General features: G+C 37.7%; 1 protein-coding gene across 4 annotated transcripts in view; it reads left to right on the top strand.

Annotated features, from left to right (window-relative positions):
• MTMR2 (myotubularin related protein 2) overlaps positions 1 to 27,402 on the top strand; it is a 115,727-nt gene that overhangs the window by 22,686 nt on the left and 65,639 nt on the right. For all 4 annotated transcript variants that reach the window (XM_015067445.3, XM_053203832.1, XM_053203833.1 and 1 more), the window contains one exon: positions 17,154 to 17,259. In XM_015067445.3, coding sequence (XP_014922931.1) covers positions 17,154 to 17,259 — 106 coding nt within the window. The remainder of the gene's footprint in view (positions 1 to 17,153; positions 17,260 to 27,402) is intronic.

Here is a 27,402-nt window from a genome sequence, read left to right as displayed (position 1 = left end):
GTACTCTTGTCAGAAGCAATGTGATTTAGTCAGGGGAATCTGATTCTGTAGTTGGCTCTGCCACTAATTTGATATGATATTTCAGACCATTCCCTTCACTTTTCTGGGCTCTACTTTATCTGTATAAATGAGAGGAGTTTCACTAGAAAGATCTCAGGGTCTTTGAAAGTTATAACATCCTATAATTCATTGGCCGACCATCAGAATAGTTGGTTAACTGATGCGTATAAGCGTTTGAAAAAAAGAATTTGAAAAATACGGTGTAATTCTAGTTACCTACTACACAGCTTAATGTCATTGTAAGGTGTGGGCAGTCACCAAGCAGGATCAGAGTGAGAAATAGGGCTGAAGAGAGGGTAGGCCAGATGGTACCAGTAGCAAGTATTTGTGGATGCGGGGTTGAGAAGACTGAAGATATGTTCGAAAATCTTTTGCACAGAGGTGATAACTGGAGCTGTGGGAGTCTGTATTTCTGAGAGATTGAGTACAGAGCGCAGAGCCAAGGTTAGAACTTTCAAGAGAATCTATATTGAGAGGGCAACTGGAAGAAAAGAGCAGAAAAAAACAGTGTAAAGAAGGGCAGTAGGGGTGCCTAGGTGGCTCAGTTGGTTGGGCGGCTGACTACGGCTCAGGTCATGGTCTCGCGGTCCGTGAGCACGTCGGGCTCTCTGCTGACAGCTCAGAGCCTGGAGCCTGCTTTGGATTGTGTGCCTCCCTCTCTCTCTGCCCCTTCCCTGCTTGGTCTCTGTCTCTGTCTCTATCTCTCTCTCTCAAAAATAATAAACATTAAAAAAAAAAAAAAGAAGAAGGGCAATACATTTTAATGGCAGTGGAAGTGTAGGGAGAAAAGCAACCCAACAGGGAGGCAGTGATAATACTATCTACCTCTGTGGAGAGGTTAAGGAGGGTAAGAACTGAGAGGAATGAGGTGCCCCTGCATTTGTTCCTCAGGGCATTAATGACATCCAGAGAGCAATATCAATTGAATAGTTGAAGGTAGACTTCAGTGTGTTATTAATGATTCTGACATAGGTTCAGCAACTCACTATTGAGTTCCTGCTACCTGTCCAGTGTCGTGTAAAGCCTATGCATGCCTGTACACACACAGACACACACCTTCCAAAGGAGGAAAGGCTGCCCTTAAACCTGAGAAGAGATATGTCATCATTCTTCTTTTTTTGAATGTTTATTTTTGAGAATGAGAGAGAGAGAGAGGAGAGCAGAGGATCTGAAATGGGCCCTGCGTGGACAGCAGCCATCTCGATGTGGGGCTCGAACTCACAAGCTGTAAGACCGTGACCTGAGCCAAAGTAGGACGCTCAACCAACTGAGCCACTCAGGTGCCTTGAGAAATGTCATCATCTAAGATAGGAAGAAAGAGTCAGTGTGGATATAGATAAATTTACTGAGAGAGGGACAAGAAGTTAAGACAGTTCATGCCTCATTATTTTAGTGTTTTCATTTATACTACATTATTGTCGCTAGAACATTGTATAGACCACGTTGACATAGTAATTGATTTAACATATTAATAAATCCATTGGATTTTACTCTTATTTTCCTTTACTGCTCTGTAGTATTATATATACTGTTAACTATTGATTTTAAAACATTCTTCTTGGTTTTCACTAAACTCTTTGTTTTTTCCATCTACTTTTTTCTACAGTTCTACCTCCAGTCTCTATTCTGTGAAAATAAATGTAGTTCCATTCACTAAATCTCACATCTCTTTTTGCTGTGTATGCTGTTCCAAAGCTGCATGATTCAGTTTCATGGCTTTAGCTATCACGTAACTGTAACCTCTCCAGGGAATGTCAAAACTAGAAAAGTTTTGCATTTCCACTTACTTGATGAACACATTCATGTGGATATTTTGTGAGAACCTCAGATTCAACAACATCAAAATCTATTGCATGTTTCCACATATCTCATTCAAACTTTTTCTCCTGTATTTCCTATTTTTGTTATTCTGTGGCCTATTTCAGTTGTCTATTAAGAGACCTAATTCAGTAGGCTATTAACTCAGTTCCTGTAGAATTTCCCGTCCATCGATATTCCATAAGCCAGCAAAATATATAACACTTCTACTCAGAAGTGTTTAATGGCTTCCCCTGCCTCTAGAATGGGATCTGAATTCTTGGTATCCAGGTTTCTTCACAGAACATAGTTCAGTCTTTCTCGCCTCCACCCCTGCCATGACCCACAAAGCCAGTCACATTTGCTTCCCCAAATAATCCATGCTGTTCTCCCTCTCTCAGATGTTTTCACTCTTCCATTCTACCATTAAATCCTACTAACAGGCCAGTGTCCCTCAGAAATGACACATCTTTCAAGTCTGTCTCGCCTGTCCCATCACATTCAGTCTTTTCTTCCTTTATATTCCTGTGGTATTTTTAAGCTACCCTTATAGCATTCATCACAATCAGGTCCCCAGATAGTTAAATAGGAGTTTGCCCTTCCCATGAGGCTGTCATTTGGGAGCACACCTAATATTGTTGTATCGTACATACTGTCACAGTTGTCACAGTGCACTCATGTAACAGAGTAAGTAGTAAACTGACACTGCCTGCCTGCTTGCCTGCCTGAATGGATTGAATGAATGGATGAATGAAGAAATGCATGACCAAGTAAAATGTGAAATCTTTTGGCCTACTAGTGTATGAGGTGCTGCATGTTTTCCCTGAGGATGCCCTTGATGCCACCTCAGTCTTAAAAATTTCAAGATGAAACTTGTCAGTTCCCCAAACTACCTACTTTTCTTTTTTGCTGCTTCGGCACACTGGTTGCTCAGTCAGCAAGACTTGGGATCGGATTTTGATCCCTTTCTCATCATGTCACGTTATTTGCCAAGTTCTATTGATTCTGTCTCCATGGTGCTCCTTGTATCCACTCCCGTTTCATTTTTACTGCTAAGTTAGGCTCTTAGTTCTTCTGACTTGGGGAGGTCTCCAAATAGATATTCCTGCCCTTGTCATCTGTTCTTTGACCTGTTCTTAAAATAATCTTCCTAAAACACAGAAACTTTCAGTAGCTTCTCACTGCTTTCAGAGCTAAGTATCGAAATATCTACTTATTTGTCATGACCTTCTACCATTTCAGGCTTTTCTCTGGATTATGTGTTACAAGTATCCTATACTCCAAAGTGGTCTGTGTCTTACAGTAGCTGTAACATCCCCTCACTCCTTTTTTTTTCCATGCTGTGTCTTTGCTTAGTGAAATTGTTGAGAAGGTGTTGAACCTCTTCCATATTTTGGCTAACCTCCAACACTGTCTCTTTCGTAAAGCCTTTCTCAAGCCCGTACATAAGAGCTGTACATGAGCTTTTCAATTTCCAGACCTCTAAGTGGTTTATTTTTCTCTTATTCATTTTTCGTATTCTACATTGTGCTGTGTTTTGCGTGTGTGTGTGTGTGTGTGTGTGTGTGTGTGTGTACTTGAATTAAGGATATTAGAGTGAAAACTCAGCAGAGGCAGAAATCCTGTGTTATTTACCTCTGTATCTCAAGGAGTTCCTAGAATGGTACTGACTGGCATATAGTGGGTACTCAAGACTATTGATTACATTAAACTGAGATACGGGATAACTGAAGCCATATGCTAGTGAAGGGAGATGACAATTTATAGTATCAGGACTGAGAAAAGACCCCCGACCCTTTTTTTATTTTTTACAATTGGGTCATTAGTAATTACAGAAAGAGCCATTTTATGGGATTCATTAGAGGCAGAAGCCAGATTGCTAGGGATCAAGGAGTGAGTGGGTACTGAGAAAATGGAGCCAGTGAGGATAGACACTTTGTTGTAATGTGGAAGGTGGCTAACCTCTTAAGAAATGGAATGTGATCTGCAGATTTGGAAAGAGAGTTGTGAAGGAAAACCACATGTGGTGTTTGAAGGAAAAATGAGTGTGCTGTCAGAAACATGAGTGCCAAAATTACTCCAAATCATACGTTTTCATTTTTCACCCTGGCGGAGGAGTGCTCCAAATGAGTCAGGCCTCTGAAGCTAATACCAAGTTGCAGTGTATGGAGGGCACAAGGTTAGAGTAAATGAGCACACGTAGCATAAGAAGGCTTGGAAACATAACCATGCTGGGCATTGGGAAGGGTGATGTTCTGAGTCAGTGGAGTTTATATTCCTGTGTTCCAGTTTAATGTGATGAACTTATTTAGAAGAGTTACTGAGCCAGTCATATATATATATATATATATATTTATTTATTTTAGGGAATCTCTTCCCTTAATTATTATATATATATGTTTTGAAATGTAAGATACTTAAAAAAGAATCATTACTTAGCTAAATTAGAATATTTTTCAGATGCATTTTAAAAGATAGATATAGTTCCTACAGTTTCATAGTTCCTATGAAAACAGTGAAAATATTTAAAGAAATTGTGGCTTAAATATCTTGATAGGCTGTCATTCTGTGTACCTGTAGGCGGGGGTGTTGAAGTTATACAGTGATAACTCAGAGCTCCTGAAATAAGTGTAGCTGTTATATTTAGTTTTTGTTTCCCTAAAGGATATTTGCAAATATCCCCTTAAAAACTATGTTGTCAGAAATACAATATTGGAATATTTCTATTTAGTCCGAGTCTTAACTTCATATTTAAGACTAAGGCTGTGATTATAGAATTAGAAAACGTAAGTAGATACAAACACATAACACTTTTTGGACAATTTAATTTTTCAGCACTTATTTAGATATTATATCACTATAACACAAGGTAGAATACTCCTTTTAGAAGCCATAGACTATGTTAGAACTAAAAGGGATCATTAGGCCAGGGTTCTTAATCTTCAAGTCCCTGACATTGTAAGTAAATCAGAGAACAGCTTTCATGAGACTCTCAAAGACATCTAGGATCACCAAAAGACACCACTAAAATGGTCTAATTGTTACTTTTCACAGATAATAAACCAGAATGGGGAAATGGGGAAAAAGTCATTTGTCCAAGGATATTGCTTGGTTTTTTGGTTCCCTACTACTTTTTAAACCATCCCAATGGAAATAACACATAGTCCAAAACCAATTCCCAGCTGTTAAGGATTATTTGTTACTCACTTAAGACATAATCTCTTTAAAGAAATGTTTGTTCCAGTGTGCTAAGAAGTTTTTAAATGTAAATGGAACACTATATATGGTGTATAAAACAATATACACACATTAACTCCAGAAGGAAAATGAGATCGTTTACCTTCCTCTGTCCTTGTTCTGTCCCTCCCTCTCCCCCCACTCCTTTTACCACGTTTCTTTTTCATTTTGTCTTGGATATGCTAGTCATGGCCTCTGATGAATCATCCAGTCTTTGATCATTCTCATTCATTTTTTCACTCACTAGTTGATTCAAGAAATATTTCCTGAATGCCTGCTCTATGCCAGGCACCATACTAGGTCCTAGGGATAGAATGGTGAGCAAAATTGACATGGCACCTTCCTTCCTTGAAGTATGTGTTCTTGGGGGACATAGATGTTAATCAAACATTTGTAAAGATACGTAAGAATCTTTTTGTAGTTAGGATTTTGTAGTTAGGAAGAACTAAAAACACGAAGTACTGAGAGAACAACAACTATTAAGGTGTCTGAGGCATCTGTTCAGATTTCCCTGAGGAGGTGATGTTTCAGTTGAGAGCTTAAGTCAGGAAGGAGTTTGGCATAACCATGCTCCCTGCAGAGGGGCCAGCATATTTAAGGATCTCCAAGAACGCCAATGTGATTGGGCTGAGGAGAGCAAGGGGAAAGAGAGATGCACAAGAGGAAGCTGGAGGAGGAGGTGGGGAGCAGATCATGTAATGACTTGAAGGCTGTTTGAGGTAGGAGAAAGGGGGAGGCCATTGGAGGATTTCAAGCAGGGGAATGGCCAGACTGGTTTTGACTTTCTGGCTCTTATGAATAATGCTGTTATGACCATTTGTGTACATTTATATGTATTCATGTGTTCTTCTTGGTGGACATACGGTTTTATTTTTCTTGGGAATATATTTAGGAGTGGAATTGCGGGGTCATTTGGAAATTCTGTGTCACCTTTTAAGGGACTGCCAGACTGTTTTCCAAAGTGGCTCTTTATCACTTTACAGTTCTCCCAGCAGTGTAGGAGGGTTCCAGTTTCTCCTTATCTTTGCTAACATTTGTTATCGCCTGTTTGACTATAACCATCCTAGACGGTGTGGTGTGGCATCTTATTGTGAGCCCCTTGCTTTTTCTTAGCAAGGCTTTTAAGTCTGGCATTTAGGATTCTCAGTGATCTGGCACCAGGCTACCTATTTGCCCTTTTATCCATTTAGTTTGAGTAGCTATTCAAAATCTGCCCTGTACTTTCCCAGACTCTTTTTAGAATTTTCTTGTCATATGTGCATATTCTTGTGATTTGCAAAGCCCTGATCTGTGCCTTGCAATGTTTAAAGGCCCAGTTTTCTGTCTTCTTCATTTTATCATTGAGCCATATGGAACTGTTGATATTTGACCATTTTACCTATAGAAGTAGCAATTTCAAATGGTTCATTTTAATGTATTTCTTGCTTTCCTCTAATCCTCAGATTACTACCATTTCCCCTGAGTTTTTTTTTTTTTTTTTCTCCTAGCCTTTGTTTCTGCCTCTCATGGTATTGATGTGCTGATGTGGTATAGCTTCTCTTACAGGGCTGAGATCTCAAGGGCAGAGGCTATTCTATAGCCCAGTATTTTGTACATAGTAAAGGTTTGGTAATTGTTAACTGTCTTTACGAGGAATATGTGCACTATATAATGAATCAGTATAAACATAGTATGTCAGTATAAACGTTAGCTATAACTGAATGTGCAACATGCAAACATGTTGGAATGCCTGGACTTATTGGAAGGAACCAGTAAGAATCACTTCGGGACTGGCTTCTTAGGGGAAATGAACCCTTAACAGAAGTTTTAGGTAGTTAAAAGCCACAGTTGGTCAGAAGAGAAGACATTTGGAGAGGAGATTAAAAAATACTCAAAGCGGAAAGTGGGAAGAGTCTAACTGCATGAGAATCAGGTTTGGGTAGCCAGAGTCAATGGAAGCATGAGCCAGAATTAGATACGGCAGAGAGCTCTGACACTCTGAAAGCTGTGATGCTGAGATTTGATTTGATGAGGAGGCAGCTGGGGGCCAGTATAAGCACCTTTGTCATAATAAATGCAAGTGCTAAGGAAGTGTTGGAGAGATGCTTGAGGAAAATTCTTCTTGGAGGTTTGAATATAATAGAGAGAGATGAGACTAACATCCCTGAGTGATTGTAGGCATGAGCTGGTTCCGGCTTTTTCACCAAGTTTTATTGGCTAGAATTAGACATGAAAATGGGAAAAAGGGGCACTTGGGTGGCTCAGTCAGTTAAGCATCTGATTCTTGGTTTCAGCTCAGGTCATGACTTCACAGTTCCTGAGTTCAAGACCCGTGTTGGGCTCCACACTGGCAGTGTGGAGCCTGCTTGAGATTCTGTCTCTCCCTCTCTCTCTCTCTCTCTCTCTCTCTCTGTCCCTCCCCTGCTCTTGCTGTGCCTGTCTCTCTCAAAATAAATAAACCTTAAAAAATTTAAAAAAAGAAAATGGGAACTAAAAATTATATTCAGTGTGAAAGAAAGGAAAGGAAGAAGAATGGAAAATACAAACCGTTTCTTCTTGGAAATTAGTTTGTGCAATTGGAATAGCTGTTAAGTTGAGGTAAACAGTTTTGGGAAATGTAGTTAGTTCTCTGGAAAACAAAAATAGGCCAAATGAATGAATATTCAGCTTCTACTCTTGGTTTTCTCAGAGAAGCGTTCTTCTTCCTGTTACTATTTACATACTCTGGATCTGGACAACGCTGGCTCTGTCACTTATTAGCTGTGTGACGACTTTGGGCAAATTACTCAGCATATCTTTCTAGAGCACTTAAAGCTGTTTTTAAGAAACTGATAGAAAAGCCCAGGGTCACGTATTTCTTATTTGATGCTGTCAGAATGATAACCTAGGCCAACTGTATTTCCATCTAATGATATTTCCATCTTACACCACTGCTTTTAAGACTGCTGCTTGTCAACAGTGTGGTAGCTGAGTTCAGATAAATACTGGGTTCCTAAGCTTACTAGTAGTTTTTTCTTTCTTTCTTTTTTTTTTAAGATTCTAAAGCTATGATATTTTGAATTTTTTAAAGAAGTTTTCAAGTATACACAAAAGAGAGAGTTGTACAATAAGCCTCTGATTACCCATCACCCACATTGAAGAGCTGACCAAGAGTTTGTCATATTTGCTGTATCTTTTTCTTGTTTTCTCCTAAACTGTTTTGAAGCAAATCATGTCTTCAGTGTGCGTATTTAAAAGGTATAAACATTTTTCCACATAAGCTCATAATGACACCTGAGAGTATTAGGAACGGTTCTTTTTCTCATGTAAGGCTCCTCCATACCACGTTCCCCCAGTTGTCTAAAAACTATCAATTTGTCATATAGATACAAAAGCCAGACATTACAAGTGATTATAACCATGAAGCCTCTTAATTTAGAGCAGTTTCCCTTGATTTAATTTTGCTGTCCTTGTCCATTTGCAGACTTTTTCTATAGACCATCTCTCTGTGGTTTATTTACACGTTCGTCTGTACCTGTGCTATCCAGTGCATTCGCCATTAGCTACCTGTGGCCGTTGAGCACTTGAAATATGGCTAGTCTGAATTAAGATGTGTTGTGAGTATAAAATCCACATCCGATAGTATGAAATAAAGAATGTAAAGTATCTCATTAATACCTTTTTATATTGACTACATGTTGAAATGGTAAAGATTATCATTGATGACATCATTAGGTCTCTTCCAGTGGGACTCTTCTGTCCATTTGAATACTTTTTAGAACTTCATATCTTATTTTGTATAGAAGGAAAATACTTTTTTTGTTTTGTTTTAGAGAGAGAGAATGCACACAAGCACATGTGTGAATGGGGGAGGGCGAGAGAGTGAGAATCTTAAGCAGGCTCCTCGCCCAGTGTGGAGCTCGACCTTTGCTCAATCTCATGACTGACCATGACATCATGACCTCAGCTGAAATCGAGTTGGGCGCTTAACTGACTGAGCCACCCTGGGTGCCCCAGAAAAAAAAGTACTGTTAAATCAGAAATCTTCCACTTCAAAATCCAAGAGAAACTCCTTTGGTGACTTTCATCTTCTGTGACCATCAGTTCAGGGTTGCTTCCAAAATACAATATAAGCCAGGGCAGCTTAAATCACAGTAATTTATTTCTCTCAGTTCTGGTGGCTGGGAAGTCCAAGATCAAGTTGCTAGATGATTCAGTCCTGATGAAGGCCTTCTTTGACTGGCTTACAGGTGGCTATCTTCTTGCTATGTCCTTGCATGGCCTTTCCTCCTTTCCTCAGTGCATTTATTGTTTGGGGATGGGGTGGGGGAGGGGAAGGACTGAGGCAGGTGAGGGATGCAAGCCTTCTCTCTTTCTCTTCTTATAAGGCCACCAATCTTAAGGGAATAGGACCCCACCATTATGATCTCATTTAAACTTAATTACCTCCTGAAAGCCCTATCTCCAATTACAGTCACACCAGGGGTTAGAACTTCAACATAAGAATTTGGGGTGGGGGCACCATTCAGTCCTGAGTGATGACAGGCTTCATTTTTAAATGGCATTCACAGTGTCAACGCGCGTGCTTCTATAGCGATGGTAATATTCATTTTTTAAAATACTTTAGCATAACAGTGTCCAAGAGAAATAATTTCTTATTTTGTCAATACCAGATCTTTAATGTTAGTTCCTGCTACTTTACTCCCTTAGCAAATCTTTGGTTACAGTCACTGGGGGAATTTATATTCTCACTTGTAATATGTCACAGCTGGAATAGTATTAATGAGAGGTGACCCAGCAGCTTTGCTATTACGAATGTATTTATTCAACTAATCTGACTTGGGGGATAATACATGTTACATGTACAGTGATATTCCTTTGTCATAAATAATAATAACCAACACTTACATGTGCCAGATAATTCTTTTTCAGACACTTTACATGTTTTATTGAGAGCAAGGAAGAGGAGAAACGATCTGTGCTAAAGAAAGAATCTTGGAATAGTATACAATAACAAAAGTATCTGAGAGGAGCTTGTAAGTGAGTAAATGCAATAAAGTATACAGGTCTTATGATCAAAATACATACAGTGTACAGTAAAGGGAGATGAATGGGGCAAAGTGGGCATGGAAGTGCATGGAGGCCATTGCAGGTAATGTCAGCAGGATTAGCAAAAGACAGAGGTATGAAATTGCTAGAAAATACAGGGAATCTGCAAGTCATTCCCAATGACTTCAGATGAGTAAAAGCTATAGCTGGTTATGTAGAACAAGGGCCAGATCATGGAAGACTTCAAGTGTTATGTTAAGGAGTTTGGGCTCGATTTGGGAGGGATTGAAGAATCACTGAAAATTTAAGTTGGGGAATGATACGATCAAATCTCCAGTTTTGAAAGGTCACTTTGGTATTCATTTGGGATGATATATTGGGTGTGTAGGAGAAATGAGACAGGTGATTTGCTATAGTCCAGGTAAGAGATGTTGAATTAAAAGAGTAAAAATTAGGATGGAAAAACGGATGCATTTGAGATGATAGGGAGGTAGACTGTATACAACTTCGGATTGATTGGATGTGATGGGTTGCTGAGCACTGCTGAGCACTCATGTCCTAAGGGGCCCCGGTTTGAAGATTTCTTCTATTGGTAGCCAAGCTTTAGCACAGGCGAAGACAGATCATTATATTGATTCAAATTTAGGGATTAACAGAGCAGTGATGGCCAACGGATAGGATATAAGGTGCTGAATATTTGCCAAAGAGATTTTAAAATATTGCTATACATTTTAGGTTGGATAGGGAGGCAAGTGAGAGGCAAAAGGAGAGCAAAAAAGCATGAATGATAATGACAAATGGAGGGGTTGAGGGATGAGTTGTCCCCATTGTGTTGAAGATTAGATGAAGGGAAAGTTAAGAAAGTGAGATTTCTGGAAAGGATACCATCTGTCTGTGGAGAGAGATCGGTTTCCTTGTGTTTAAGATTACCGAGACTGCGTCGTTCCCAGAAATGATGAAGTCCAGGGTGTGACGAGAGAAGTGCATTGCTAAAGTGGGAATGTGGGTAAGGGATGCAGGAACTGAGGAGTTTCGAGACAGGTTGTCGCTGGTTTAGCCTTGTGGACCTTGAAATTCCCATGATGATGGCTTTGCAGCAGAGAGAAGCTCTGAAGAAGAGGAAGTAAGGCAACTGAAATAAAGTTCTTAGTGAGTGACGAGGAGTAATGAAAAGGTAGGTGGATGACAGTAATAAGGAAGCTGTATGGCCAAATGCCAGGAACCTCAGAAGAAGCCTTTACATAGGAAGGTGGAGAGGTAATACTAGTGGAGAAACACGGGAGTGGAGCTGGGAGAGTGCTGGTTTCACCTTCGGGTTTTGTTAGATGTGGGGGAAGAGTGTCTAGAAAAGGCTGCAGGGCAGTGGGTTCCTGGGAGGAGGTGTCAGCTGGGGCACAGAGAAGGAGGGAGAATTCTGTTGAGGATGTGAGGCAATCAAGTCACTCTGGGGTACAGATTCTAGTACAAAGGTTAGGAAGCGTTAGTAGCTGAAAGAAGACCTGAGCCGGGAGAATGGACAGAGGAAGCACATAGTCCAGAAGACCTGGCATTTTTGAAGAGAGGCTCAGGCTGACAGGGGCGGCAGGAATGTTCGGGCAGACTGCAGTCAAGTTTGCGGGCCTAGGAAAACCGAGGACTAAAGTGGTGGTGGTGGTTACTTGATGAGGTTAGCAGACTGCAGTCTTTGCTCCGAGTTCAGATGCCTTGCCAGTTACAAGATTCTTATCCTCTAGCAGCTTATAATTTAAGAAAGAGATGGCCACATAACCAAAGAACTCTAGTCTAATGTGGAAAGTGTTAGGTGTGATTATAGAGTAGAGGCAGAAGTCTGTGAAAGTGTAGAGGAATGGGACTTTAGTTCCAGCTGGAACACCAGGGGAAGACTTCTTGGAAAGCTTGCTTTTCAACTGGGTCTTAAAGAGCAGGTAGGATGTTAATAAACAGATGGGGAGAAAGAGACGTTCTGTTTTGGAATAGTGTGAGCAAAGACATGAATTCAGGGAAATAAAGAGCTTGTTTGTGGAACGGCTCATAAAAGATACACAACGAAAGTTGGACTTCAATATGGAGCAAAGGAGCAGTGGAAAAGAGTAGTGGTCGTTAGATTGTATTATACCAGTGGCCCTTGACGATCAGAAGCACTCGTAGAACCCATCTGACGGAAGAAAAGCTAACTGAAAGTAGAGCTCTGCATTCTAGGGTATTTGTGGCTGCCTTCAGTCTGAGTAGCCGTAAAGGGCAGCACTTCCTGTTTATACCAAGAGAACTTTTAATGGTTCTGGGGCGTGTGTGTGCGTGTGCGCGCACGTGTGTGCCGTAATCACAAGAACAGCACTAGGATATAAACCCTACTGTGGTCTCCTCCAGCCTCTCATTACTTGCCTGGGGATTGAAACCTTTTGTAAACTGGTTATATTGAAGTACACATCAGTGCTGCTTTACATATAACATTGTGCATCATAGTATCTTCTCTGAAAGAAGTTAATAATTAAAAGCTGTTTGCCACACGTTTGCTTGAAAGACTGATTCTTTGAATCCGAGACTACAAGTTATTAGTTGCAGAACTTAATTTTTTTTGTTATTTTATTTCCCTTAGATTTATTTGCTTCATGCTTTGCCTTTAAAGAACCATTTGCTTTCTTAGTGGGACATGCTATTATATCTTCTCTGTCAGAATGATTTTTTCTGAGTAATATACTACCCGTAGTTCCAGATTGGCTTATTGCCTTTAATTTTGTCTGTTCTCTCAGGTCAACTATGCATAAGAAGTAGTACACATTTGAACTTGGCCAAAATAGACTTTATGAGGTGTTGCTATATCATTTAGAATTGTATTTGGCTGTATAGAATATAAAACTCCATTGCAGTGATTTAAGAAATTGAGCTTCATTTTTTTTACATGACAAAATTACACAAGTAGGGAGTTGGTGTGGATTCCGCTGCTCAGTGATATACTATGAGGACTTTCTGTTCTTCCCGTTGTTTGGCTCCTTGTTCTCAGCAGGCCAGCATGTTGGTCATGTTTACAAGATGGCTGCAGTATTTCCAGGCTTTACATTCTTGCTCCAGGCAAGACAAAATGGGAAAGGTTAAGGACTACCCTGCTGTTTCTGCTCTCCTTTATTAAGAAAATAAAAGGTTTCCATAACCATTAGCATGGTTCCTCTTAAATTCACTGACCAAAATTGTGTCCCATGGTTCTCCTAGCCAGGAGGGAGCCCAAAGGAAGCTTGTTATGTTGGGCTGGGCACATACTGCCCTTATCAAAGTCAGGAAAAACAGAGGTTCGTATGTACATGGAGTAGGCAACAAATCGTACCTCTCAAAATACTGTGCCAAAGTTTGATTATTTTACCTGTTACTTTAATACAGATGGTATTTAATTAATCAGAAGTTGGCTACAACAACAAAAAAATAAAAGAGGAGGAAAGGAAGGAAACATTCTCAGTCTGTCAATTTCTCTTTCCTTACATTATAAAAAACTAGGTAATAGAATTTCTTATGGCTGCTCCTTTGTGTAATATTATAGGTTCTTGGGTGTAAATAAATAACAACCACAAATCATACCTTGAAATAGTTAATAAAATGAATATATGTTTGCATTTGAAAAAAAAATATTATGAAGTGCTTCCACTGGAATACCGTTTTTAATACATTTAAATGGATTTCTTTTGGGAGAGATGATTTTCACATTGTATAAATATACAAAAGTGTTTTGCAGATGGCATGATCTTATACGTGGAGAACTGTAAAAGCTCTACGAAAAAACCGTTAAAACTAATAAGCAGATTCAGGAAAGTGATAGGATAGAAAATCAACATGCAGAAGTCAGTTGGGTTTCTATTTGCTAACAATAAACTCTCCAAAAGAGAAATTAAGAAAACAATTCCATTGCAATAGCATCAAAAAGAGTAAAATATTTAGGAAAAAATTCAACCAAGAGGTTAAAGACTTGTACAAAGAACACTATAAAACTGTGATGGAAGAAATTGGAGACACAAATCAATGGAAAGTTATCCTGTGTTAATGGATTAGAAGAATTAATCTTAAAATGTTCATGCTAACCAAAGTGATCTACAGGTTCAGTAGATATTTTCTATAAAAAATTTCTGTTTTCTATTTTCTCTATAAAAATTCCAGCAGCATTTTTGATAGCCTGAAATCAGTGTGTAACCACACAGCCCCAAAATAGCTAAAGCAGTCTTCAGTATGAAGAGTAAAGCTGGAGCCATCATACTTCCTATCTTCAAACTGTACTACAAAGCTATGGTTATCAAAACAGTATGGTACTGGCATTAAAAAAATAGATACATTGACCAGTAGAGCTGGATAGAGAGCCCAGAAATAAAATCACACACATACAGTCAACTTATCTTTTGTTAAAAGTCATTTTGTTAAAAATGGGTATCCACATGCAAGAGAATGAAATTGGACCCTGATATTGCACGATACATAAAAATCAACCCCAAATGGACCAAACGTTTAATTATAAGGCCTGAATCTGTAAAACTCCAAGAGGAAAACAGCGGAAAGGCTCCTTGGCATTGGTCTGGAGAATGGTTTCTTGGATTTGACACCACTAGCACAGGCAACAAAAGCAAAAGTAAACTAGCAGGATTATATCCAATTAAACAGTTTCTCTACATCAAAGGAAACAACAAAATGAAAAAGTGACGTAAAGGATGTAAGAAAATATTTTCAAACCATGTAATCTATCTGTTAAGGGGGAAATGGGGAGATTCTGAGCAAAGGGACAACGTTTTAGATATACAGTGACTAGTTCAGGGACCTCATGTATAGCCTGGTGACCATTGTGAGGAATATTGTATTGTTTAGTTGAAATTGCCAAAAGGATAGATCTCAAATTCTCTATACACACGAAAAAGGTAACTGTGTGAGGTGATGAACGTTGAAATTAGCTTGATTGTGGTACTCATCTCACAGTGTATACATACATCACATCATGTTGTACATATTAAGGCATTGTACCTACACTATTTCACAATCACGCCTCAGTAAGGCTTAAAAAAATAACAGTAAAAAATGAAGTGACAGTTTCTTTTGGAGGAGATGATTTTCCCGTTGTATAAATAATGTACTTAAAGGCAGGTTTATGGTGGACAAATTTTAAAACAAAAACAATTTTTTAAAGTTTATTTTGAGACACAGAGTGTGTGTGCACGTGCAAGCAGGGGAGGGGCAGAGAGAGAGGAAGAGAGAATCTTAAGTGGCTCCCCACTGTCAGCACGGAGCCTGATGTGGGGCTCGAACTCAGAAACTATGAGATCATGACCTGAGCTGAATTCGAGTCGAATGCTTAACTGACTGAGCCACTCAGGCACCCCAAATGTGTTTTTTAAGTATCACAATCTCAACATGGATTCTTTCATCAAAATCTAATGAAAAAATTTTTACTTTTGGTGTGAGAAAGACTTTTAGTATGTTGGGAGTGAAGCTTGAGAAAAATATATTTTTTAATCAGAACTTTAAGCTTCAGTTCAAAGTGCCTGAAATTTCTCCACTATTGGTTTTTCTTACTTTGAATAATTTTAACTTTCTTTTAGTGGTAAGAGGAGATGATGTGAATCATTCAGTTTTTGGCATAGGTATATTTTCACTGTGTTTTGGAATTTAACAAACATAATACATGTTAACAGTATACATAGGCACTGAAGTAGATTTTGTGGAAAAGGAAGACCCAGCTCTCCCTTTTGGGGTGATTAAAATGTAGGAAAATGTATATGCCTTAGGTCAGTATACAATTGGAGAATAAAAGTAGAGCATGATTACTTAAGGTAATGGAAGAAGTAGATAGGCTTGTTTAAAGCATAGAATTTGATTTAGCGGTAAGGTAAAAGGTGCAAAGACAAGCTCCTCTTTTTGTCTTTAGCTTCTGTTCTGCTTATCCAGCCCTGTTGCACTCTTTGTAGTTTCTCAGAGTGTTCTGTGTTCTTTGATTATTCTACACCTTTGCAGTGCTTTTTGTTTTTGTATGTTTTTGGAATTCCCTTACTTGTCTTTCAGCTTGGCAATTTCCTACCTTTCAATAACATCTCCTCTGTCACATCTTCCCTGATCTTCCTGAGTAAAGTTAGGTTCCTCCTTCTCCTTTGTCCCATTTTCCCCGTTTCTGTCTCTCTCTTTGTGTTTGCAATGTGTTAACCTCGAAGGTAAAACTATCAGTTATATTTCCAGCAAGATGGGTTTATTCAGAAATGACAGAGAATTGCAGTGTGAGACATGCAAGTTATGGCAAAACCATAGGCAAGTCCGGAGAACAAAGGAGAGGAATGAATGCTCTTTTATATGGAAAAGGGGGCTTTAGGAGGGGCTGTTCCAAACAGGAGGGGCTGTTATAAACAGAGAGTCCACTGGAGTAAGCTGGGTTTTGAAGTGTATAGTGTCTTTGATTGGCCTACTTGTGACAATCACTCCTTGGCTGGGCTGTTGCCTGGCAAGGAGATAATCTTCCTCCTACTGGGGTGGTAAAGGATAGGCTTCTTCTGTTGGGAATTCAGAGGGCTGCAAGGAGTGGTAGGACACGAGAGTTCCACCTTCTGGCCTCCCGACTCCATTTTAAATGAGGCTTCCTTTATTCAGTTTCACAGTGGCCAGTGTTCTTATCACCACGCACCATTTACTTATTTGTCTTTGCCACAGCTTGTGAACTTCGTGAACATGAGGATTATATGTTTATCTCCAGATCCTAGTGCCTGGTGTAATGGTTTTGCACATTGGATCATTCAGTGAGTGTTTATTGGATGAGTGAATGGATGGTTGAATGAAAAGAAAGAATTAGCCCAGAGTTTATTTGGGAGTACCAGGGAAGTCTGTTCAGAGGAAATGTGGTAAGAATACTTAACCCTGCAGGTATGGAGAGTTTGTAATTTGTCAGTATTCGGAGATAAGATTGAATAGGCAATGTGGGACAGGTTGGCAATGAAAGTTTTAATACATAATGGAGTAATAATTAGTAAAATTTCTGAAATCATGTTTTAGAGCTCCCCTTTTGCAAGTATGTTTTTCAAACACTGTGCTTTTGTATTTTGTAGTGCTTCCACTTCTCATTCAGAGAATTCAGTGCATACAAAATCAGCTTCTGTTGTATCATCGGATTCCATTTCAACTTCTGCAGAAAACTTTTCTCCTGATTTGAGGGTATGTATGCTGCTTTTATGTTTTGATGTATCTTGTTAGCTGTTTGTTGCCAACACTATGAGTATAGCCTTGCACTAAGTACACAGGAGGTCTTGATGGAGCAGCCTCCCAAGACATCAGTCTTTATAAAATATCCCAGAACAGCCCAGCAGATTTGGAAGTCTTATTTATTTGCAAAACAAAAATGTATAATTTATTTCTACATTTGATAACTTTTTAGTTCTTTGCCAAAAGATACTTAGTGGATTTTGTTGTGGTATAAAAGATTGTCACAATTACTCCCTTGCTGATTGGCCAATAATAGCTAACATTTTATTGAGTACTTACCATATGCCAAGTGTCCTTCTAAATGCTGTAATGAAATGTCTCTTGTAATACTTCTTTCAATTCTGTGAGGTAGAGACTATTTTCATTATCATTCTGCAGGTAATAATAGCTCAGAGAGATAAATAACATGTCCAAAGTCTCATCGCTAATAAATTCTGTGGCTAATATTCTAGCTCATGTAGTCCAGTTCTGGAGCTAAGTCACTTAAATATTATGCGATAGTTGCTACACATCTCGCTATAGTTTAAATACTCTTCGATTTGTTCAAGGTCTTGTTGCTATGAAATTAATCACATCAGTGATATCCCGTAGCATTTTGTACGTTTTTGGATTCATCTGCTTTTCTACAACTGTTTATCTATGAATGACAGAGCAAATGAATTTCATGTGCAGTGCCGACCCTTAATTCTTAGAATTTTTTTATTCCGATCAAGTGGCTGCTTTCCCAGTGGTTATACTTCCCAATTTTAATGAGAACATTGTGTACATTAATGAAGTCATTTGTTGGTGAGCATATACTGATACTGTATCTTTTCCTTATATTTCACTTTCAGAACAGAATCCGACAAATGTAAGAATGTAGGTTATAAACGTCTGTAAAGACTACTGCTTATTTGTCCTTATCTATCTTTTGTGAAATGTCAGAAAATAATAGCATGAGTATGACATGACTTTAAATATCACTAAAAATAATAGAGATTTATCTTTATAATCTGGATATTTATTGTGCTAATTATGAAGGCTTCATAATATTCTATTATTTTGACACATAACATGCATTTAAGGCAGGGTTCATCATTAATAATACGGGATATAAATCCATCATTCCCTGTCCTTATTTGCTACTTAAAAATACATGTTATATATATATATATATATATATATATATATATATATATATACACATACACACACCTAACTTTTGTTTATTCATTATGTTAATGCAAATCCACTGTGGGCCTATAGGCCTCTTGATAATTTTGAATTTTTTTGGCCTACTTCTAGGCAGATTGTATTAGTTAAAAACACCCTTTGTTTTTAACTTTGTATTGTGACTGATAAAGAACTCAGAAATGGGAGAAATGTCACTTAGGCTTCTTGATATACTTAACATTATTAATATTACATTCTACCTGCTCTTTCTTGCCTGAAATAAAATACAAATACATGGTTCCGAATAAACCATTTGTGTGTTCTTGTGAGGATTTAGTTAAACTACTTGAGTGGGTACATATGTGAATTGCATCGCTTCACAGGATGCTGACAGATGGCCTCTGCTGTCAGCTTCTTTGCAGACAGGTCCCCTGTCATTTCCTCACACACCATATGTATTATAAATAAGAGTGACTGACTTACATTGGAACAAAATGAGGGTCATAATGTTAATCTGTATGTTAAACATAATTTATTTCTTATTCTTTTTAGATACTTCTTAAAATTTAGAGCAGTTTTGGATTTACAGAGAAATTTCAGAGATAGTGTGGAGTTCCTATATACTTGACACTCTGTGTCCCCTATGAGTAATGTCTTACACTTGTATGGTACATCTGTCAAAAATAATGAACCAGTGTTGAAACATGGTTATTAACTAACGTCCATACATTTTCCAAATACCCTTAGTTTGTACCTAGTTTTCTTATTTTTGTTTTAGGATCCCATCTAGGATATCACATTACATTTAGTTAGTCATGTCTCCTTAGGTATCTCCTGGGTGAGACAGGTTTTTCGACTTTGTTTTTGATGATCCTGACACTTTTAAAGAGCACTCAGGTGTTCTGTGGAATGTTTGATATTTTATCCCCTATTAGACTGGGGTTATGTCTTTTGGGAAAGAAGACCACAGAGGTAAAGAGCCATTTTCATCACATCGTATCAAGGGTACATGCTATCAACATGATTTATCATTGTTGATGTTAACCTTAATCACTTGTTGGAGGTAGTGTTAGGATTTTCTTTGCAAAATACTTTTTCTTTTCTCTTCTTTTTATACTATACTCTTTGGAACGAAGTGCTATGCACAGCCCACATTTAAGCCCACCTTGTTGTCAGTGGAACATCTACATATTTTTCATAATTCTTCTACATGGAGATTTGTCTCTTTTCTCTCATTTATTGCTTTATGCAATCATTTATATCAGTATAGACTCGTGGATATCTATTGTATATATATATTTTTAAATCTTTTGATTTTTTTAAATGTTTATTTCTGAGAGAGAGAGAGAGAGAGAGAGAGAGCACGAGTCGGGGAGGGGCAGAGACAGGAGACCCAGCATCTGAAGCAGGCTCCAGGCTCTGAGCTGTCAGCACAGAGTCCGATACGGGGCTCAAACCCACAAACCATGAGATCATGACCTGAACCGAAGTCGGACGCTTAGCTGACTGAGCCACCCAAGCGCCCTTCTATTGTATATTTTGAATTGCAGTTCAGTACTACTTTGTTGCTCAAATTGTTCCAGCTCCAAATTAGGAGTTATTTTAGTCAGATCTTGTGTCCCTTTGACATATTCCCATCGTGTTTATTTCTTCTTTGGTTCTGAGCTGTTTTAGTTTACTAAGGAGGCAGATGCTCCAGGCTCATCTTGATATTTCCTAAAATTATCCATTTCTCAAGGAGCCCAGGTTTCTTTTTTGGAGAGTGGTATTGGAAACCAAACTCTGGGCACTAGGTGTGCTTACTTTCTTATTTCATTTTATAATTTGCCAAAAAGGAACAAAGCTCTTTTATTTTCTTTCTGAAGCAAAAGCTCATTTGCATGCATTTTATTTGGAGGTAATATTGTGGATAGGGTGATCACATATGCACATCTGTCTGGAGTAGGCTTATTTTATGCCTGTTTTCCCTTCAGATTTAACCTTAGACACAAAAATGTCCTGAATTATTGACTTTCTCAGTACTATGGGGTACCAAGGGTATCTTTTGAATTTATACATCACCTTCATGACAGTAGGAATTATCTCCATTAGTGCCTTATGAATTTAGCATCTTTCACAGTTAGAGGGTCCCTCAGAATTTTTATGAGATGAATGAACTGTACTTTCCATAGTAGTGTGTAGGCTGCCTGTTACCCTATTCCCTCAGTTTTGTTGTTGTTGTTGTTGTAACGTTTTTATTTATTTTTGAGAGAGTGCAAACAGGGGAGGGGCAGGCGGGGACAGAGGATCTGAAACCGGTTCTGCACTGACAGCAGCAAGCTTGATGTGGGGCTTGAAGTCATGAACCATGAGATCATGACCTGAGCCAAAGTTGGATGCTCAACTGACTGAGCCATGCAGGTGTCCCCCTGTTCCCTCAGTTTGAAAGGTATGTTTAGTTGTTAGTCTTCTTTTCAGGTGGGGAGGGAGAAGAATGATTAACATTACATCAAATGTTAGTATCCTTTAAAAAATGCAGCCCAATTTCGGGTGTGTGCTCTTTTCAGAGGTGGGATGGGAAAAAGGAGGTGCTTCTAATACTTGAGAAACATCCAGCTTGCTATTGATAAATATGTATACATGCCTCATCTCATTTAACTTTCACAACAATCCTGTGAGACAGATATTATTACTCTGTTTGGCCAGTGAGAAATCTGCTAATTCAGAAGAGATGAATTAAGTCCTGTGCTTAAAGGCACACAGCTCAGTGTTGTCCTTACGCGGTCTCAGGTTGGTCATATTCCTGTACAGCACATTACCCAGAGAGACTATCCTTCCAAGACTTGGCTGCTCTTTTCGAATGTGCAGTGAGATTTTCTTAAGTAACAAGGAATGTCTTTAATACATTTTTTGAGGTAGCAATAACAGCTTTCAGTATTACTTCCTTAATACATGAACATTGCCTTTCTGAATAATCAGAAAATGAGGCTTTTTGTAATAAAAATCTGATCTCCCCTCTCCCCAATTTTCTTAGCAGATTGATGTTTTACTTTCAGTGTGTATACCTTTACTGGCCATAAGGTAGGAGTGAGCTAGTTAATTATAGGTGGACCCTAACTGGAGACAGCTGCGTGCTGTTCTCTGTCTGATCGCGGTGCGGCTCTACTCATGAGGTGAAGGGCTAGGTGCGGAAGTGATGGAAATCATCATTCACAGATGATCTGAAGTTGATTAACCTCTAGGCTCTGAGTTCTCCACAGAACCTCAACCATTTATCCCTGCCTTAATCTTTTGAAAACTCCTTTGTAAAAGCTTCTAAATAAGTATAAGCAACACCGTGCATTGAAAAGCTAATCCAATTTCGTTAAAAATCTAAAATCACATTGCATAAGTTTTCTACTACAGGTGACACTTGCCTGAAAGGATAGTGTGTTACTTGGTCCAGAGGTGAATGTGAGAGCTTCTGTTAAGGATTTCTTACTGAAACAAGATTTGTTGCTTCTGCGCCAGTAAAGAAGGGGAAATCAGAGGAGGTGTGGAACTGTACTAGACGTCTCAAAACTTGTATTTATCCACGTGCATTTCTCGTTGTATTTTTCATTTTTAGCCCTGCTTGTTGTGGAAAAAGTCAGATACAGATAAAATCCAGTACATGTGTTTCCAAAAAATTGAGCACAAATTCAGCCTTTGTAAATTGAATCATGCTTCCTCGTGAATAATTGTAGACTGTGTTCTCTTTGCCTCATTTGCTTTTCACTTTGCAGTGAAACTTATTTAATTAAAAAAACAAAAAAAAATAATTTTTTTCCTACATTTTTTTCCCACCCACCCCCCTTTTTTTTCTCTGCCCCTCTTTCATACAAAAATTTTAAAGCAAATCACTTTTTTGTTTTTAAATAAATCTGCAGTGTTTAAAATTAGGCTTTCTTTAATAAGAACATACTTTTAAAGTTTGACACGTGGTGGAATTAAGAACCTAGGAAACTTGGCATCTGTTTGGTTTATTTGCTGACTAAAATAATTTCCATGAAATGTAGGATTTTAAGATTCAAACCCACAGCTCTATTTATTTATAAAGTGCAATTTGTATAGCATTGGGTTTTAGTTAAAGTAAGTTCCTTAAATGGTGGTAATTAAAAGATAACTTGAAAGTCGGGCTATGCAGCATTTTTTTTTTTTTTCCTTTGTGATGGATGTGATAGGGCACTTATAAAAATGTTTATCTGTGATCCAAAATCAAATATTGAAATGGAATTGTATTTTATGTCTGTTATCCCTTTATTTTAGAAGGCCTGTTTGATCTTAGAATATATGTCATACGTTCTATATTATAAACATGTATATATATATGAGGTAAAAGTTGTAAAATTCTAGGTTTTGTTTTTAGCCATCTGCCCTTATCTTACAATATTTAATAGGCTTAAATCAAGTAAATTTGATTATCTTTTTAAAATTTGTTATTCATATTTTCTTTATGAAACAAAGGTTAGAGATAATTGGATTATTTCTTATCTAGAATGTGTTCATGAATGTAGTATTGATATGTTCTGAAAGTATGCACATGCAGCCAGAATGAGTTACAACTCATAGAACAGATGTTAGATAGACAGTGAATAGTTGTCTATTACATATAATCATTTCAGTAGCCAGAGAAAAAAATGATTGAAGTTAGCACTTATTCATGATTAACACCACTACCCCTCACACCAGCATCAACTCTTGAGAACCTAGGAATTGAAAAGAACAACTTTAGCCAGATGAAGGATACCCATCAAAACTCTACAGTAAGCCTTATACTTAGTGGGGAAATGTTAGAAGCGTATCCTTTATATGGATATAAGAAACCTGATGCTAGAATTCCTAGCCAGTGAAGTAAGAAAAGAATAAGTTATATAAGAAATGAAAAGAAGAAAGAAAGCCTTTTTTATTTACACATGATTGTGCATATGGAAAATTTAGGAAAAAATCTATATGTAAACCGCCAGCTCTGTTGCTGGATACAAGATAACTTCAAAAAGATAAATCATGCTTCTGAACCTTAGCAAAAATGTTTAGACAATGTGATTTTAAAAAGATTTCCAGGGAGCCCCTGGGTGGCTCAGTTGGTTAAGCGTCTGACTACAGTTCAGGTCATGATCTCACAGTTTGTGGGTTCAAGCCCTGCATAGGGCTCTGTGCTGACAGCTCAGAGCCTGGAGCCTGCTTCGGATTCTGTGTCTCCCTCTCTCTCTGCCCCTTCCCCACTTGTACTCTGTCTCTCTCTCTCTCTCTCTCTCTCTCTCAAAACTAGATAAACATTAAAATATTAAAAATAAATAAAAATAAAAAGATTTCCAGTCACAGGAGCAACAAAATTACATTACTCAGGGATACAACTACTAAAAGATGTACAAGAACTTTATGGAGAAAGTTATAAACTTTGTTAAAGAACTTAAATCTAAATTAATAGATGAGTAGACACAATAGCCTGGAGATGTCAAATATTCTTACTATATGTCTGTTACTGCAATATAATTTCAAACCAAATTTAAAAGTTTGTCTTGCAGAAGTTGGCAGCTTGATCCTAAAATTTATATGGAAAGGTAAAAGGTCAAGATTACATACGAGGAAAAATGAAGAGGGGGGATTCACTTAATCCGTTGTAAAGCTAACGTAAATAGGACAGGAATAGATGAAGGAGACACATGACAAAGTTCAAGAATGATATTTTAGCAGTTCTGTATATATGACAGAGATGGTATAACAAATCAATGGGGAAAGAATGAACTGTTTGGTAATCAGTGCTGAATTTGGTAATCAGTGTTGAAATAACAAAAAGTTCACACATACACAAACAATGAATTTATTAGATTAAAAACCTAAAATTGAAAATGAAAATTTTAAAATTTTAAAAGAAAATATGTGATAATATCAGTATAGCTTGTATCAGGAATGAATTTGTAAATAAGACCTAAGAATATTAGCCATAAAAGATTATTATTCAATAAAAAATAGATTTTAAAAGTTTTATTTATAGAAAAAATAAAAAGTTTTATTGTGCTAAAGTAGTAAGTAGGGACCCTTTCTTGTTTATTGATTATGTTTTTCTGACCTCTGTCTTATATTAAGCTCTACAAAGGCAGGAACCCTGCTTACATCCCTACTGCACAGAATAGTGCCTGAATAAAGGTGACTTAAAACAGCTATTTTATACTTGCGGCCCCTTGCAGCCTGGAGCTCCCTGGGGCACTGGAAACCTTTGCCCTCTCATTTGCTTTGTTTCATTGGTGGAAAAGTTTGAGGAGCAACCCTAATTGAATGTCTCTTGGAACCACTTGTTAGCTACATCTGGGAAATGAAAGAAGGAAGTTCTCTATTTTATTCAGAGTTCCAAATAAAATCTGTGCATTTGTTCACTAACTCACTGCACTCTCTTGAAATTTCTGGAGTGTTATGGGGAAACAGTGTCTAGTAAGATGTGGTTTCTGCCAGCATGAAGCTTAGAGTCATGTAGTGGGAAAGGAGGTGAGCAAATCAGTGATTATTACATGATAGATACTATGAAGATCCCTTGGGAGCAAAGAGAACAGAACATTCTAAAATATTCTAAAGCAGAACATTCTAAAGTTTATATTATAGGTAAATAAGGTGCTGCTGCATTTAAAAATACTTATGAGAAAGTATTTGGATGGCATTTACAAAAAGAAGAATTTAAAGAAAAATAAATTTATTGGGAAAGAAAAAAGAATATACTATAAGCCCCTTGAGGGTAGACATGTTTGTCATATTTCCTGTTGTATTCTTAGAACTCACTATCTAGAATGTGGAAGGTACTCAAGAAAAATTTGTTGACTGAATCAGTAGAAGAGAATGAGAAATACAAAGTTATTTACTCATTTTCCTGTTTACTTTCCATTCTTAATAGTCCCCTAGTTGTTATGTCTCGTAGGCTTGCCTTTCTCTGGTTCAGCTAATGCACCACCGTAAGGCTAATCCTCCTCTGACATCACTTTCATAATATGATACCCTTGTTTAAAAATTCTTCAAGGGGATCCCTGTTTCTCTGAGAAAGTGGAGTCTTTTAAGCCTTGTGTTCAGGGTTCTCCCTGTTTGGTCCCATCAAAGCTGTCACACTGTATGTCCATCTTTTCAGAAACATAAGCCCACCACTTCAGATAGGGATTCTTGTTATCATCCCTTAAACATCATGTGCTCATTCCTACTTCGGTTCATGCTGGCTCACACATCTGGAATGTACTTCCTTCTACTCTTCAGTGAAACAGATCATGGTCAGTATGTTAATAATAGATTCAGCCCCATCAGGTGATTCCAGTCCATTATCTTTTTTTTCCTGATAGGAGATATTTGGATAATAATCAGAAAATGTTGAAAAAAACTTTGAAGAAATTAGGAAAATTTGGAAGAGAGACAAGACAGAAGGCCGTCACTAATTCACCTCTGTCATCAAAGAACCACCAAAATCCACCTGAAAATATTCACAGTGGTCTCATATTCACCCTTAATAAGGAAATGATTTCAGTCCAAACTGTCATGATTTCCATTTTACTGCAACTTTTCTCCCCAAAGTTACCATTAACTCTCTTTTGTAAGATTTTGTATCTTTTATAACAACACTAGTTTTTTTTTTTATTATAAAAGTAGTATAATGAAATAAAAATTTGTGGGAAATAGAAATAGGATTAAGGAAAAAATTAAAATCACCAGAACTTTTACTACTCGTACTCTTAGTATTTGATACACAGAGACTCTTTATAGGTCTTTCTACTTTGGGGGTGCCTGGGTAGCTCGGTTGGTGAAGTGTCTGACTCTTGATCTTGACTCAGGTCTTGATTTCAGGGTCTTGAGTTCAAGCCCTGCGTTGGGCTCCATGCTGGGCTCCACACTGGGTGTGTGAAGTCTACTTAAAAAGAAAAAAAAAAAAAAGAATTCTACTTTGACATTTACAAGATTGGGTATCAGAGTAAAAGATCCTCAGCTCTGCTCACCACAAGTTTATGTTACCAGCAATTTGCTAGGCTCTAGTAAGTAATGTCTTGCCTACTGTACTCCATCTATGGTGTGTTCATTGGGTTTGTAATTAACTTGATGTGGTTTGAAGATATTATTAACCCCCTTAAGGCTTAAAAGAATAAAATCTCCAAATATCTTAAAATTTTTAGTAAAAAGAGCCAAATAATTATAATAGAAACATAATAGAGATTGTTTAAAAATTAGAAAGTATGAAAAGCTGATAAATGGGAAAGCATATTTAATATGTTCATGATGCAACAGAAATAATATTGACTGTATTCAATTGATATTGAGGAGATTAGGAAAAATGTATGCACCTGAAGGTTATTTAATTAAGTGGAATACTAATTAACATGGTGCTAATTCTGGAGAAGACAAGAAGTGTTTCAGACTTTAAGATTAAGCATAATGAAAGTGCTGCTGATAGAATTTCTGTTATAACACACACAAGATTCCATATAATCATCTTTATATAGAGAGAAAAGGCACATAAAAAGGTATTTGACAAAATTCAACATCTATTTCAGGTTTTTAGAACTTTTAATTAGAAAAGAATAGGTAAATACTTATGTAAGCATCTTGCTTAATAGTAAAATATTAAATTAGTAGAAGTAGTCCCACTAAAGACCAAGATAAGATTACCTGCTATCATGCCTGTGTTATTTAACATTGCATGTAAGTACTGTCCAATGCAATTAGATAAGAGAAATGCATGGTAGGCATATTATTGAAAAGGGAGAGGCAAAATAAGCATATCTTTTACCTGGAAATAAAAATTGAGTGAAAATTATTGGAAACAAAAGACTTTAATTGAATGACTGATTATAAAAAGGAGTTTGGAAGTCATCAGTCACTCTGTCCTAACAAGTAAAAAGCAGAACAAGTTGAAAGTCAACAACTCTTCTTAGATCCTTCAGAGAACTGAGGTCACAGGGCAGATAGCTGACCTCCACA

This window comes from Acinonyx jubatus, chromosome D1 (genome assembly GCF_027475565.1).
Source record: "Acinonyx jubatus isolate Ajub_Pintada_27869175 chromosome D1, VMU_Ajub_asm_v1.0, whole genome shotgun sequence".
Lineage (NCBI taxonomy): Eukaryota > Metazoa > Chordata > Mammalia > Carnivora > Felidae > Acinonyx > Acinonyx jubatus.
The sequence above is the reverse complement of the archived record's forward strand: the minus strand, read 5'-3'. Positions and strand labels throughout refer to the sequence as shown.